Below are 17,030 nucleotides of genomic sequence, written 5' to 3'. Positions count from 1 at the left end.
AAATCAATGAAATAGTAGCAACCAAGTCTAAGGGGAAATACCACTGGTACACCACAAGGCTCACCTGACCCCATCTGGTCAACATTTTTCATCAGCGTTTTAAAACGAAGAACACAGTGGCTCTGCTCTTAAAATTTACAGGTGACAAAAACCTTGGAAGAACTACAGATACATTGAGATGGAAGAAATATTATCCAATAAGATTTTGGCCTGCCAAAGCAATGGGCTGCATCTCATAAGAAAAAGTGTAAAGGATTAAAAGTAAGTATTTACATAAGACTCAAAAAACCATCTAAATGTAGAACATGGCAGAAACTGCCGAATATGCTAAAACAATTTTATAAAAAAGAAAACTGTAGAGATTTTGAATAGAAGTTAAAGATGTGATTCTGTGATTGATAAAAAAAAGTGAATTTGATTTTAGATTACATTGAGGCAAATATAGTTTCCCAACAGGGAGGATAAATCCATTTTAGTCCTCACAGGCAGGATCGAACCTGGAATATTACGCCCAACCATGGACTCTAGAGTGTGTATTGCCCACAGGAAATCCAGAGCCCATTCAGGGGAGGGCAGCCAAGTGAAGGAGGGGGCAAGGTACATCCTGCAAATGCATGCAGGATGAAGTCATCCTCTGCTCAGTGAGTGAACTGAGAGGGAAATTGCAGATGTAATGCCTGGGGAAGAGAAGAGGGGAGTACAAAGGGAGGAGTGGTAAGATATGAAAGTTGTGGCCCAATTTTTGAAAGCTTGTCATGTGAAAGAGAAAGAAGGGTTCATGACCTAAGGAGAGAGGCTTAGTCAAAAGTGGGAGGCCACAGGAAGAAAAGTTTTAATTCAACAAAAGGAAAAAATACCTAACTCAGATTTGTCCAGAGATAGTGGGTTGCCACAGGAAATAGTGAGTTCCCTAGCCCTAAAGGGATTTCAGTTTAAGCGGCAATCATGATTATCATCATCACCATCTTAGCTAATATTTATCGAAAACTAACTGTACCCTGGCGCATTATCTCATACAGTTGTCTCAACATCTCTATTGACATATGAGGAAACAGAGTCTCAGAAAGATAAAAATACAGCTAGCATTTGGTGGAGCTGAGATTTAATTGTAAAAGTAATTTTTAGAGTAAAATGGCCAGGGTTTGAATCTTGCTTTTAACTTCTCTGAGCTTTAACTTACTCACTTATAAAATGATATGGTGGACATTTCTGGTTTCTCAGTCCCCGGTATTCATTCACTCCACTGTGGGCAGCAGCCCTGGATTCCTTTTGGGAATCTACCCCTTCTCTACTCCCTGTCCTTGTGATTCTGCTGCAGCTGACCCTCATCTCCTGCTTTGAAGATGGCTCATGACCCAAGCTGGCCGACTCAAGTACAGTGTCCCCTGGCAATGATGATGGGTTGGTTCAGAAATGTTCATGTGGCCTCTGTCAGGTCAAACAGAGAACGTGAGAATGGATATGGACTTTCTTTTGCTTAATTGATATTCATGATGATGTGACTGGAATCTGCGGAGGCCTCACACCATGAAGCACGAAAGAGAAACCAAGCCACAGGAAGCAGAGCTGAGCAGTAACTTTTGGGACCACCGCTGAGCCCTGAATCAAGCCATATGGGAAGTCTGATCTACTCATGGACTTTCAGTCCTGTGTGCCAACAGCGTGTCATTTTTGATCCTCCTCTTCCTCCTTTTCCTTCATCAAGCCATTCATACTGGGGGTTCTGTTACTTAAAATACTACTAACTGGTAAAATGAGTAATAACAGGCCTTCTGTTATGAGGTTCTTGTGGGTATTAAACAATATAATGGATATAAATGACTTAATATAGTATCTGGCATAAAGAATGTGTGCAATAAATTTTATCCATTGCAGTTAATGTTGTTATAATAATAACTATCATCACTGAATGGTTGACCATTCAATGTTTTTTGTAGAAGTAGAAATATGGGAAAATGAAGATTGGTACAGTATAAGTCAAAGAAGGTCTAAAGGGGAGAAAAACTATAGGTAATGAAGAAAGAAATCCGAACAATGACTCCCAAGGCTGTTTGGCAAGGACATAAGACATATTTGCAAATCAGAAAAGTTACTGCTCAGAGATAGTGACTAGATTCCTTCTGCTTTGCAACTCAATGTGTCATGGGCTCATGTGAGTGATAGTAGAGTTTTACAGTCACATCAGTCTTAAAAATCTAAATCCTGAAATATGTAGCCCCAACCTTTTATAGGTCAAGTTACCATTCATTTTATGGTAATTTTCATACTGCCAGATCAAATCAACCAAATCATTTGCTTATTTCAAATGCTTGCAGTGAATTTAGAAAGTGTATTTTGTATTTCAAAGATTTCTTTGTAATTGCAAAAGCATTTTAAAAAAGCCAAATAGATGAGCTAAGTTCTTGGCAGCTGTAAAGAGCTAATGCAATTTTTCACAAATCTGTTACTTGCAAGTCTGACTATTATGGTTTTTAAATGTGTGGTGTGTATAAGTGTTTGTAATTCCTATAAAATCTGTTCCAAAAATGTAGCTAAGTTGGTGAAAAAAAGCACAATTGCTTTTCTAGACTTTTAGCAAATTTAATATCATGTATAGAGTGAAATTAGTAATTTAATCCTGTAGCCAAAGGAAATTAGAGATGAAAATACTGACTAGTATTGTTAATGACAAATCTTTAGAGGGTGGCACAGGTTGAGTGGTAAACTTCCACCATCATGCTGGAGTTCAGACCTATCTGGGCATCCAGCAGACCATTGAAGTGGCTGCTCAGAAGTCTGGGGGTGTTGCTGAAAACTCTCCTTAGGAATCCCTGGTACCATAAACCTAAAGTTAGGAACAAAATCTTAGCCCTTGGCAGGCAGTAGACATTTTGAGGACTGTAGTACCAGTTTGTTGGTAACCAGACTCCTGGGTGAATAACTCAGTCCCAGGGAAGGAAAGAGAATTTTAGGGAAAACAGAATCAACTATTTTACTGCAAATGTGGTAACACAGTTTTGCACTGCTCTGGGGCCTCTCTACCAAGGGGTAACACCAAAAACAAAGACTGGTGTTCTTTCCCATCCTGCCACAGGCTGCCACATGCAACTAGTGAGCTGAGGACTGGTGGCTCTGCAAGCTTCAGCTGCCTCAGCACGGGGGTGCGCTGCCATCACTGGCAGGGCAGCATGGAGTCCCCAGGAGTGGAGTCCATTCCTGGGACCTCCACAGCAGTGGCCCCAGGCTCTGCCAGGCTCAGGGTGGTGAAGGAGGACAGCACCCCAGCGTGCCGTGCCTGGAAGCATGTGTAGAAGCACATGGGCAGCATGGGCTTGAGGACTGCTCTGGATACCTCGGGAAGAGAGCACACAGAGGGCCCTTAAGAAATACTTGGACTGACAGCACTTTACAGGGGGTTGATTCTCAACCTGAGCATGTGAGGGGTTGTGCCAGTAAACTGGGGGCTGAGATACTCACAGGGACATGATGCATGTTTATTAATGAGGACTGGGGACATTTGGATGCATATAAAATAATACTATATATTGTTCTCTGACCCTAAATCCAAAATACATGGTCTCTGATAGATCTGAAACCAAAGGGAAAAAAGCGAAGACAAGGAGAATATTTTGCATGGACTAATTTGACCTTCTCTTTCATTCAAATATTGGAACAATTAACAGAGGTGTCCTGATTTGATTTTGTATGTCAGTATTGAACACATTTGTAAATCAGTCTGAAATCATGTCCACATTTAAGAAGTCATTATATACTTTCTGGTGCATTTTCTCTAACAAAAGACATTTCTTGCCTTTGGAAACCAAATGAAGAAGAGGTTTTCCATCTACCACTGACAGCTGTAGCACATGTTCCATTCAGCACATAGAGATAAGCTCTCCACAGCTGGTAGTTGGGCAAGGTGACCAGAAACATGTACAACACAGTTCTCCAAATTGAGAAATGTAGAGTTGGAAGGAAGCTTATAACTCATCTAATGAGTCTAAGTAATTCATCTGCCCTGGAGGGAGACACAGACTCAGCCAGCCCAAGTGACCTTTTGCATGTTCGCAAGTCAACTAGTGACAAACCAGAAATTTTTTTTTTTTTTTTTTTTTTTGGAGACAGAGTCTCACTCTGTTGCCCTGGCTAGAGTGAGTGCCGTGGCGTCAGCCTAGCTCACAGCAACCTCAAACTCCTGGGCTCAAACAATCCGCCCACCTCGGCCTCCCAGAGTGCTAGGATTACAGGCGTGAGCCATCGCGCCTGGCCCCAAGCAGAAAATTTAACTTGCCTCTAATACTCTAGGTCTCACTTTCTACCAATCATAAATGCTTCCTGAAAATACTTTTAAATGACCCTAAAACATGTTCTCAAGCTCAGCCTTTTCACCATACCTTGGAGAATGCTCTTTACTATAACTTCCGTGTGATCAGCCAGGAGATCCGCCTTGGAAATTGCAGCTAGGGACAGGTAGTTGGACATATTCCTGCACAGTTCCTTGGTGCCTCTGTGGAGGAATTTCACTGCAATGGGGATGGCTAATGCCATCACAGGGGGCCGGTTATAATTCTGAGGAAATATAAGAAAGCACCAAATAAGTGACTCATTCATTCAGGTATTCATTCATTCAAAAAATGTTTGTTGAGCTAAGTCCCCAGAGTGCAGCTGTGAAAACACAGGCCCTGCCCTGCTTACGTTGTATTGAGGAACTCTGGGAACTCTTGGTCTTGTTTGGGAGACCTAAGACAAACAGGGAGTTAACAGCCTAGCCTGATGAGGGCTGTGACAGGCAAAGTGCAGGGTGCTAAGGGAGCAAAGAAAGAGCACCCAATCCAGTCTTTGGAGGTGTGAAGAAAGACCTCCTGGAGGAGGTGATCTCTTAGCTGGGACCTAATGGATGAATGAGAGATGGCTGGGTGATGGCTGGATAAAGAGCAGACGGAAAGAACGAAGAGCATGTGCAAAGGCACAGAGGCCAGGGAGTGCCTCGTGCATTGGGGAGTTGTAAGCGGCTCAGCGTGGCTGGAGGGTGGTATGTGGCAAGAAACTGTTGGGGGAGGGAGAGGAGGGGAGCAGTGGGAGAGGTACAACAGGACATGATCATAAAAGGTCTGACATGCCAGACTAAAGAGTTTGGAATTGATCTTTAGGGAAATTGGGAATCAATGATGAGAAGTATAACTTCAGATTTATACTTGAAAAAAGAACCAAAGGAATGTTGAACAAGTTGCTTTTTGATTATATCTTAAAAACTAAAGTTTCAGCTAATGAGATTTGGAAGAAAAAAATAAATTAATGTAAGACTAAAAACTAAAGGAATGCTGGATCCTAAAATAATTCCCTTGTTGATTTGCTTTGAGACTGAACATGTTTTATATATCCGTACACAAAAAAATAGTGCTATCAGCATTCAGTTACCTAATTAGGGAATAATATTTGGAAAATACAAGTTGTTTTCTTAAAAATGAATGGTACATATTTACTATCTCTGACCACCAACCCCACCTCTTAGACTGACCATACAGGAAAAGTTGCACAGTGCACAGTGTGTTTGGGGAGCTCACTTCATATTATTATATTATAAATGAAAAGTGGTTGTTTTTCTCTGTGAAAAGTGCTTATCTTTCCACCCATGGAATATGCCCTCTAGTACCTCCTACAATTTTGGGTTTATGATAGGTACTCAATATCTGCCAAATTGATTAACTAATAAAGAAAACGCAAATCTATTGGGATAGTTGTAACTGGGAACATAATGCGGTGGGAAGGGCATCTGATGGAAAAGCAAGACTCTGGATTCTAATCTCAGCTGTGCCACCGTCTTGCAGGATGATCATGGAGACGTCATCCAACTCTCTATGTGTCACCTGTAAAAGTGATTATCATCATCTTTTCCAATCAAACAGTCTTTGATAAAAGACTTGATAAAAGGAACCCAAAGCAAACATGACATCAACTGCCTGACACAGGGAGACTTTCTAGGCTGCTGAGGGATCACTGACCTTGTAAATAGGGTCAAGTAATGATTACCATCCAAATAGAGATCTACCTTAGGGTAATCAATATCTATGTTTGTCTGCATGAGATTGAGAACATCTACAACCTACAATGGTAGATAAGAGTATTATGACAGAAACTACCAACTGTCCACTAATAACAATTTATCTCCTTTTCTTTCAGTAATATATTCCTGAATTTCAGTTGGGATATGACCACACAGCTAAAGGATGCATTTACCAGCCTTCTTTGCAATTAGATGTGGCCACGTGCAAAATTCTGACCAATGGGATAGAAGTGGCAGAAATGTGTTCAACTTCTAAGTTACTATTACCACAAAGTAACTTGGCTTCTTATTCCTTTTTTCACTTTAATTCTGGTTGGAATGAGTATGTAGTATCAAAGACTGAAGCAGACCATGAGTTAGAAAGCTTGTGTTGAGTAATATAGAAAAAACAGAAGGAGACTTGGTTTGTGATACCATAGTGGAGGCATCAAATTAGCCCTGGACTGATGCTTTTAAATTGATTGATGAGAGACAAATAAAGTTCTGTGTTGCTTAATCCACTGTTATATTTAGATCTTTGTTACAGCAGCTAAGCCTGTACCCTGATTAAAACAATGCAAAGCCAGGGCCATGTTCATTCTTTAACTTTCCTCTGTAGCTTAAAGCAAAAACTGTCAGTGGTACATATGGTCCCTGAGAAATATGACATCTTAGAAATGTGACAATTGGTTCATACTGGATAATTCATATGGGAGAAAAATATATCTTGACATCTATACCTTCCATAACAAAAGTCAATCCCAGACAGATTGAAACTCTAAAGGTGAAAAACAAAACAACAACGGTAGAAAAGAAAACACAGGAGAACATCTTGATGGCCTCATAGTAGGCAGAGATTTCCTCAAACCTAACTAAAAAAGTATTAACAATAAAGAAAAAGTCATAAAGTAGATAAAATTAAGATCTTTTAATCATCAAGAGATATCATTAAGAAAGTGAAAAGATAATTTAACTAGTGAAAGAACATATTTGTAATACACTTTGACAACAAAAGTCCTCTAGTACTCAGAATATGTACAGAAAACTCTTCCAAATCAATATGAAAAGGACAGGCAACAAAATAAAAAAAAATTGACAGAGGACTTGAACAGATACTTTATAAAAGAGGACACCAAAATATCCCCAAACATGAAAATATGCTCAATTTCATTAATCAATAATTTTTGTTTGGGTTCTGATTACAGAGTTGCATTTAGTGAGAATTTATCCAAAGATAATATGACCTTTTTTTCTAAAAAAGAAGTATAAATGTATAATTTCAGATTTCAGCTATTCTTTTAAGTGGACTCAAAAGTTAGTATGAATACAGGATTGAATGTATTATATAAACAACCCTTGTCTTTGGGTGTTATGAATGACAATGACATGCAACAGTGGATTCAATGAAGCCAAGAGTATAATAATGGTGGTGACAGTGTCAGGAAGATGACTCATTTATTCACACTGAGTATGGGAGTCAGGTAAAGTAAATATTATGGGATAACTGAGGCACTCAAATGTATGTTCTTGAGAGAGTTAGTGAGTCTTGGGAGTGATGATAACATTGTAACATTCATATCTTGATGTTGAATCTATAAATCCTTCCTGAAGTCACAGAAAATGTTATTGCTGGGGTTTTTACCCACCTCCAAATCATCGGCCACTAGACTCCTGCCCAACATCCATTCATCTTTCTTCTGGAGACTACCCTAATTCCTTTCTGGGGAACTGTCTGAGAGTATTGTCTGGAAATGTCTAGAAGACATTTCCACCTTTGGTCTCAAGGATGATCAAGTGACTCACACACTGACCAGTCAGAAAATCACATTTTCCTGGTCCGAACAATAGGCTCAAGGATAGGCAAGTTACTAAATTATAATTAAGGAGTCATGAAAGGTCTCTGTGAAAGAGAGTCTCTCTCTTATGCTGTATTTAAAGTACTGAGAAGAGAAGATTAAGAGTAGCTGCTGCCATCTTGTAGGAGCAGCCATGGGAGAGAACCTGCATGAGACTCAGGGAAACATGGATCTATCTGAGAGAAAAGTTGAGAGAAACCAGGTTCTTGTATTATCAGTTGAGCCCCATGCCTTAGGCTATGCCTGAGGCCAGTTCTATCCCTAAATTTTCTAAACAAACAAATTAAGTATCTTTTGCTTAAGCTTTCTCCCAGCCCCAGTTACTAGAAACAAAAAATAGAACTAACTGATAAATCTTTAATCCATCCTTGGAGTTTCATCCATTTTCCAGATGCAGGAGTCAATCTGACTTCTGAGCAGAGAAAATAGGTGTTCTACAACCTAACTTGATATCCCACCACTAGGGCAGCCATATTGAAAGCTCTGACCCCATTCTTTGGTGACAAATGATGTGTCTATATAGCAGTTTCACCCAGTAGGTCTCTGTCCTATCTAAGAGTTCCTAATACTACCAAAATACCAGGACCATGGCCTCCAGCCAGTCTTCTCTGATGACTTCTCTGAAACCCCTCAGTCTCACCTATGTAATTTCTTGGGTTATTCCTGTAGGAAGCCAATCTCTCCACTGCATGTAGGTTTTTTCTATTTTAACTTTTAGATGACATATTTTTGTCCCTGTCATGACTGGTCAAAGCCCCAGCTCTGAGGGTGGAACACAGTCACATAATTCTACATTGTCCTCCCTTCCAGTGAATTTAATTGGGCCTGATATGACAGGGCCATTACTGATGTGATGAACTATGAAACCTCTCTGAGAGGCTGGCTGTTCCCCTTCCCCAGGGGTTAGCCTCAGCTTCAGAAGTCTGGGCATGTGCTTGGTTAGGACTCACATAATTGGATTCACTTAGGTCAACTCACCAGAGAATTTCTAAAAGGCTGGTGTATAACCAAGCATGACAGTGTACTCATCCACAGTGGGGGGCTTTCCTAGGTCAAACCTAAGGTATCATTTTCACATTTTCAGGAGACCAAGGAGCAAGATTAGAAACCAGAATGTTCACTGGGCACAAAATCAGATCAGAGCAGACGGAGATCCTTAGGGATATTTCATCTAGGCCATGGTGACACCTGATTAAAATAACACTCTTGTCCTATAACTGAATCCCCATCTCTGGTGACTGGAACTTTCCATTCATTAGATTCAGTCTCTACCTCCCTCCCCAGTAGTGCTGGGTAAACATGCCAAAATAGTGACTCCACCTTGAGTATCCTCTTTTTAACATACTCTTCAAACACATGGTGTTTAGGAAAGCCGATTGATGTGGCCATTTTTCTCAATTACATTCTATCTCTGCTACCTTGAGTTATATTTAAATTACTTATTAGAGCATTAGGTGTTCCCCAAACCCTCAGTCTCACCTATATAATTTCTTGGATTATTCCTATAGGAAGCCAATCTCTCCATTGTATGTAGGTTTTTTCCATTTTAACTTTTAGATGACATATTTTTGTCCGTGTCATGACTGGTCAAAGCCCCATCTTTAATCCACTGTGAGAGTGGAACACAATCAAATAATTCTTATCAGAGCTTTTCAACAAAGAACTCCATGCCTAAGTTTATTTTATCTACTTTGCGTCTATCACCAAGAACAACTTGCAGGTAGAGAGGTACACATCTTCCATCAGAGGAATGTCTTCAGTCACATGTACCTGTAACTTTCTGAGAAACCAGACCAAAGGTGGTGGCATTGGGAAGTGTTCTCTACTTCCTGGGAACACAGACAGGCACAGTGACAGATCAATGGAAATCAGTATTTCCATGAACTGATGTTTGTAAACCATTATTGCCAGCAATAAGGAAAGAATAGTCTATCTTAACAAATTTGGTCATATTCTTTTATAATTCTAGATGTTTTGGAGAAAAACAGTGGATAGCCATTTAAACCTCTGAAGTATGGTTCCAAGTAAAGTGTATAAAATTAACACACTCAATTTTTCTGTTTTCCTCCCACATGTCATTTGGTAATCTTTCAAATGACATGAAAAGTGAAACATTACACAAGGAGCAAATAATTGATATAAACCCCCAAAAATTGCCACCGAAGGCTCTCAACCTGTAAACTGTCTAGCCAGTTTCTAGTGCATCAAGAGGCCATGGGCACTGCTGATGGCAACAGGATGTAGGTAAGGGGCTGGGAGGCCAAGCTGAGACTGGACAGATGAGGGTCCTACAGATCTAACAATGATCAAACAAGCCTCCTTTCAATGGCAGAGCTCCACTTTCAAAGGCAGCAAAAGGAGGTGCTAATGCAGTAGATCTCAGGCCCATGGAATTATTTTATCTCTAGAATTATTCGGATCACAGAAATGCTAATAGCACACATACAGAGAAAGCCCTATGATTATGGGTTTACAAGTAAATCACTTTAACAGCAGCTGATAATGCCAGAGCCTATGGCCAACCTCGCCCCTCAGTGCAGACGTGAGAATGTTGGTATGAGTATCGTCTTACACGTAGTTTGGTGCTCAGGGAGCAATTCAGGGAAGCATAGCCTTGAAATAAAGACTTGCTCATGGGGACAGTTATATCTAGCTGTAGAAGTAAAACAAGAGGGCCTTGTCTTATGGATGCCAAGAATTATATTTCTTAACCAGATTAGCACCAATTTGAGCTTACGGTGGAAATTTTCCTTTTGAAAATGCATTTTGGGAACGTTTCCCAGTGTTTTAGACTTGAAAGGAACAAAGCTAAATAGAAAAGATGTCTATCTGAGGTGATAGCAGCTAAAATGCTCCTTGGGTCTCAGGCCTTCAATTCAACTGAGAGCTATAAAAAGGATTAAGCTCAAGAAATATCAAACTTCATTTATTAAAATAGGGTTCCTTGGTTAATTCATTCAGCATCATCAAGCACAGTCAAACTAATTTTGGATTTACATATAAAATGGTCGATTCTTTGCAGCATAGCTACATGTAAAATCTAATTGGCACATATGCTTAAGTTTTCTCAGTGTATTTTCTGACAGGAAGTAGTGATCAGGTCTCAGGAACCTGGGGGTGTGTATCTCGGTGTTCTCCCATTTCATGCTGCTGTCTGAGGATTAATTACTGAAGCCTACTCTGGAGAGAAGTGTACCTGCTATGGAAGCCAGAGGACAGTCACATCTCCTGAGCACATTCATTCATTCAACCATTTAATAAATATTATCTGAGTTTCTACTATGTGCCAGGCACTATGCTAGGCACTGGGACCATTTCAGTGAATAAAACAGAGCTTATGATTTGGAGAGAAGAAAGACAGGCAATAAACACGGGCTGTAATAAATAATTACATCAGTAGCTTTTAAGAAAGTGTTGAGTACTGTTTTAGAGTCTTCTGCAGATGATGATAATGATGATAATACCAACCAGAGTTAATACTCACGCAGCACTTCGTAAGTCCTAAATATCTGGCCTACTATTTAAGATCTATTATTCATTTAATTCTCACAACAACACATGAGGCAGTTCCTCTTATCACTGACATTTTACAGATGAGGCAATTAAGGCACAGAAAGATTAATTTGCCCAAGATCACATTGAGGCTAAACGGTAGAGCTGTGATTGCCTACTGAATAAACTTCTAAGTTAACATAACCAGTCCCACCTCTCAGAGTTGTGAAGGAAATGCTCTCAACTATCCGAGGCACTTTGTGCCAGCCAGGGGCAGTTTGCATCGTCACACAGCATTGATTGGGAAAGAGGAACTGACAGGACTGAGTGTGGAATCAAGGAGACTGGAGAGAGGGGCCTTCTATAAAGAGGAAAAAATAGATACTTTCTGATTTTCCAGCAATGGATTTGGGGATTATTTCTTTCCCCTCCTACCCCCAGTAGCAGGAATGGGGGAAGAGATAAAATGTAGAGCTGATTAAATACATGACAACAGCCCTGTTAAGTGATTTGTTTGGGGAAAAGGCTATAACTGCTGTAACTAGCACAGTGAGGATAAAGACAGGCATTGGCTCTCAGCCTTCATGACGGTTGGCCTTCAATTCTCCAGAATTTCATTCTAGTACATCAGCTATGTCAATAATTATAATGTCCCTGAGGTGCATTTTAATGTTCATCAACTCTCTCTAGATTTGTATTTATCCTAGAATGTAATACGGCTTATGAGCATATCTTCCCTTTTAGAATTTTACAAGGGCAATGAAATGGATAACAACCAACTCCATATAGATACTTGGTCAGAGGAAGCTGTTAACCCTCGATAAGCTGTAGTTTGAATTAGTTTCTTCCATATAGCAGCTAGACCACAAATGGAGATTGCTTTTTCACTAAAAGATCCTCTTCATGTGCATCTATCTCCACCAATTAAAAGTACTGGACTTCAATGGTTTGATGTTTTGAGTGGAGCTAGCTGGATGCTTATTTCCACTGCTTGACAAGACTGGATTTATTTGTTAGCCAAAAATCACTACGGTTATAGAGCTCTTGCTATGTAGCAATGTATTATGTGAACACTTTATATGTGATATCACCTTTAACCCTCATAACAGTCCAGAGCAGTAGTTATTGTCACCTCCATTTTGCAGATGGCAGAACAGAGACTAAGAGAGAGAAAATACCTTGCCAATCTCTCATCTTGGTAAGACCAAGATCCATATGACTTTGAAGCCTTCAAGATCTGAAGTTCTTTGCTATTCTATCTCTCAGCATCTCCGGAGGCAGTCAGAATTTCAGACTAGGAGATAATCTGATTCAATTCTTTGTTTTATCCATGATAAGTTGAGAGACTTGTCTAAGGACACAATATCGGTTGGTAGAAGTATATGGCCCAAGACAAAAAAACAGAACTCATAAGTGTTTGTCCCATGTACTGATTTTGTATTGAGAAAGTAGAAGGTGAGTTCTGGAATCTTAAAAGTTATATTAAGACTAATGCGGCAAATTCATAAGCTTAGAGATCAAGAAAAGAAGGAATTCAGTATAATTACCAATTAAAAGGGAACAGGAATGTTTGCCTGAAGTAGGTTTGAAGGTAGGATGAAAAAGGAAATTTGGGGGAAAAAAAGAAAAGCGTGTGTGTGTGTGTGTGTGTGTGTGTGTGTGTGTGAACACATTTTGCTTATCAAGACAGTCAAGTGGCCAGAAAAAAAAAAATCTAATGAAATGGCCAAGGGTGTGGGAAAAATAAATGGCTGGGCGCGCCTGATCAGATACACAACACAGGGATCGCTTACCTTGGGAGGTGGGGCGGCGTCAGGAGGGAGTCACTCTTTTGTCTTTTCATTTTGTGCAAGCTAAAAATGCTGAGTACCTAACTTTTGAAAGTTGGTCTACTGTTTTTATTTCACTGAAAAAATGGCACAAAATGAGTCTTTTGGATTTCTACATGGTTCCTACAAGAACCTAAATTACAAACAGTACAAAATCATCTTTTTAATGTTTACTACAAGCCAAAAAGTTCCCCCTCAAATTTGATAAAAGGTGAATACAAATTCTGTGACTACAGTTTTGCCTTTGGTTCCTGGGGCTGACTTTCTGGGACCACATCCCAGAGGTAGCCAGACAAGATGCTGAACTTTGCTGAAAGGCGAGTTTGCCTTTAGGGCCTCCTGCCTTCCATCACAGCAGCTTCTGTCTCCTCCTGAGGGTACACCATGGACACCCCATGCCCACACTGGCCCTACAGGCTGGGGTTGCTGCCCACTTCTGTTACTTACCCATCCTGCTCAACCAAGAGGCCTCTCCCTCAGCCCTTCTCTCTGTCCCTTCCCAAAATATCAGTCCTTGACCTCAGGACCCTGCTCTCAACAATCTTACAAACTCATTTACACTGAGTGTTGATCATCAGTAAGCTGATTCCCTATACTAACTCCACCACCTTTAAGCAGGAGACACAATGCCTTACCCAGAATAAAACATTTCTTTATGTTAGAATTTTAGGCATTTTGGAAGGGATCATGCTTATAATTCTCTGACCCTGGCCTAATTTCACAAATCTGTACTTTTGTACAGCTATTATATTGTTTTCTGCTTAGAATGTCCTCTCATTCCACCTTGCCCGTTTGGTGAAATTCCTGTTCACATCTCATAACTATTTCCAAACACGATCTCCTCCCAGAAAATCTTCCCTGACTCTAACTGTGTTAACACAGGAGACACTGACCAGAGAAAGCTCCTGAGCGCTTGGTATGTGACTAGTCCAAAGTGGGATGTGCTAAAACACACACCAGGTATATACATATACAACTTAGTATAAAAAACTAGCTCATTAATTGTTATATTGATTTTATGTTAAAATGACAACATTTTGGATATATTGGGCTAAAGAAAATGTATTATCAAAATCAATTTAATCTTTCTTTTTACTTCTTTTTAAGCAACTGCTAGAAAATTTACAATTGCACATGCGGCTTGTGTTTGTGGCTTGCATTATATTTCCATCGGATAACACTGCTCTAGAGTTTAGACTGGTGGTTCTGAAACTTCAGGGAGAACTAGAAAGTATGGCTGATGTGTGAGTATCTCTGAGTGTCTGTGGAATGGCACTTTAGAGTGAAATAATCTGTGTTTTTGATGTATATCAATAATATATTCAAAATAATCAATGAAGAACAGACATATTAGGTCTTTGGTGTTTCATCAAGCAGTATTCATCTTTCATCAATTTTGCTAAAATCCTCATTTCCTCCCCACCCATCCCTAATCTTGGGGACAAAAAAGAAACCCTGTGGTGATGCATGTAGAATCTTTTGTTGAGTTGACCAGTCCCTAGACTAAGCAGATAAACTGTAATAAAATCCAGCTAAGCATGCACAACTGTGACAGAAAAAAAGAAGAAGAAAGGAAGCTAATGTCAGCTGTCACACACAGTGCCAAGCACTTTAACACAACCAGAATTTCTTGAACGGTGCTCAGTGGAACACTGGTTCTGAGGGATGTTCATCAATGTTGTGTTGGAGGCGGGGAGGGGAAAGGAGCTTCCATGGTCAAATCGAATTGCAAAATGCTGGCCTAAACAAAAGTGAGCAGATTTCTTCATTGCAGGACTTGACGGAAACTTCAATATGTTGTGAAATATTGTGACAGCTCAAAAGGGAAAAATTGAATTCAGTGTTTCCCAACTACTTACCGACCACAGAATTCTTTTGAGAAATACCTATCAACATCATTGATTGGTAAATTTGTTACAGATACTGTCATTTAATTTGCACTTTACAGGGAGGAAACTGTGGTTTAAGAAGTTAAGGGACTGGCCCTAATTTCCATGTTACGCAACTGGTTTGTGGCTGAGCCAAAATCCCCAATTCAAGTTTACACCAGAGGAGGGAATTAAACATGGTCGGAACAGACAAATATCATCATGCAGAATTCACAATAAATAGAGAAATACACTTAAAAATGACTTAGTCACTTCTTCCCACATTTCCCAAGCTCACTGCCCTCAGTTCAGTCTCTGCTTCCTCTTTGGATGAAAGAAATCTCCTCTTCTAAACTCCCCAGTACTCCTCCTTTGGATCTTGGCATATATTGCCTTATTGTTAACTTTTTATGTCTCCAAATAGATTAGAGGCTTGCTGTGGTATTCCTTTGAATTCCCTACAGTGTGTCTTGCATATAGCAGAGCCTTGATAGAACTTTCTCTGTTAATTACCAGCCTGTCCAGCTTAGCTATTGATGATTTGTGGTATCTTTTTACAGTATCTAAATGCTACAGAAACTTCAACTCTTAGTTCAGAGACACCACGTGTTCAACTAAGCTGCCAAGCCAGTATCAAATAGCCTGATGTTGAGCACTGACATACCTGTAAAATGCAACTCATGATATCAGATGCTATTTTTGCGTGAGGAGTGTCTTCGTCTTTCCCGGAGGGTCTCAGGTTGTGTTCCAAGCAGGAGTCCCAGAGCCCCACGAGGGCCTTTGCATGTCTTTCAATGGACTCTGTCTCTCTGATGGCTGTTGTGATTCTTGTGATACAGATTTCAACAACTGCTTGGTCATTGTTATTGGTTTGGTAATCCTGTTTAGAAAAAAAACCTTCATGTTAAATAATACTCTAGATTAGGACAAAATACTAACTCAGTCTATTACAAAATGGATACGTACACAAGGCTGTGTGCTAAGGAGTGAGGGTGTAAAGTCCAATACAATAAGGGCCTTCTTCACTGGAGATTGTGATCTTGTGGAAGAGGCAGGTATGCAAACATGCTGAAATGGAGCAGGGTCACCCTTTCTCTGATACAGAGGGAGCAGTGAGAGCCCAAAGGAGCATAGCTATTCACTTGCAGGTAGGTTTAATCTCCAGGCTATTTCAGATTCTAAGTCCACTACAGTAGGGGTTACTTTTATCTCTGACATTTCAGGAAACTTTGTGAAATGTTTCAAATTACCCTCCAGTTTCCCTTCATCATTAGCTTTCTCTCACTTTCTGGGCACAATAGAACACATCATTTCACCTCTCCCTTTTCTATCAAACCCATTTTAGCTTTACCCAACAAAATTTCACCCCATTCCGCTTAAATACCTCATCATCTTTACTGAGAGACAATAGAAACCTCCAAAACATATAAATGTGAAACACAGGCCCATCACTTTAATTTGGAAAACTGGTCTGTGTACTCCACATGGTGGATTCATAAAACTGAAAACATAACAGAGCAGCCAAGTGTTTAGATCCTTACAGCGTCACGTTTTCAGAGATGGGAAGTGATGGGGCTTTTCTGTCCAACTGCAAGCTCCAACCCTAGCTATCTTTTTTTTACTACTGTAACTAATGGTCAGTAAACATCTTGTACGTGAAGTCTTCTCCACATTGCAAATTATTTATAGCCTAGATTTTCCAGAAGTGGAAATTTCTGAGACAAAGAACAGAAACATTCTAAAGGCTCATGATACATACAGCTAAGCTATGTTCCAGAAAAGTCTTACTAATTTGAACTCCTATCAGCTGGAATCTTCTCATTGCACGTTTGCTCATTTAATCAATGAAGAAAAGTATCTCATAGCTGTTTTACTTAGAAATTTCCTTGACTAAAAGTGAGGTTGAATATTTCTACATATTTATTGGCCATTTGTAATTCCTCCTTTGGGAACAGCCCACTAT

The 17,030-nt window shown here is 39.9% G+C and overlaps 1 protein-coding gene across 4 annotated transcripts in view; it reads right to left on the bottom strand.

The window, feature by feature from the left end:
- Positions 1-17,030, bottom strand: part of VEPH1 (ventricular zone expressed PH domain-containing 1) — a 215,472-nt gene that overhangs the window by 166,630 nt on the left and 31,812 nt on the right. For 3 of the 4 annotated variants that reach the window (XM_012642917.1, XM_012642919.1, XM_012642918.1), the window contains exons 3-4: positions 15,732-15,947; positions 4,374-4,548 (exon numbers count right to left, since the gene is read on the bottom strand). In XM_012642917.1, the coding sequence (XP_012498371.1) occupies positions 4,374-4,548; positions 15,732-15,947 (391 nt within the window). Of the gene's footprint in view, positions 1-3,606; positions 4,056-4,242; positions 4,549-15,731; positions 15,948-17,030 lie in introns of those variants that run through there. The other variant, XR_001137428.1, reaches the window with a different exon arrangement.

This window comes from Propithecus coquereli, unplaced genomic scaffold (assembly GCF_000956105.1).
Source record: "Propithecus coquereli isolate 6110/MARCELLA unplaced genomic scaffold, Pcoq_1.0 Scaffold19, whole genome shotgun sequence".
NCBI classification, from domain to species: domain Eukaryota; kingdom Metazoa; phylum Chordata; class Mammalia; order Primates; family Indriidae; genus Propithecus; species Propithecus coquereli.
The sequence above is the reverse complement of the archived record's forward strand: the minus strand, read 5'-3'. Positions and strand labels throughout refer to the sequence as shown.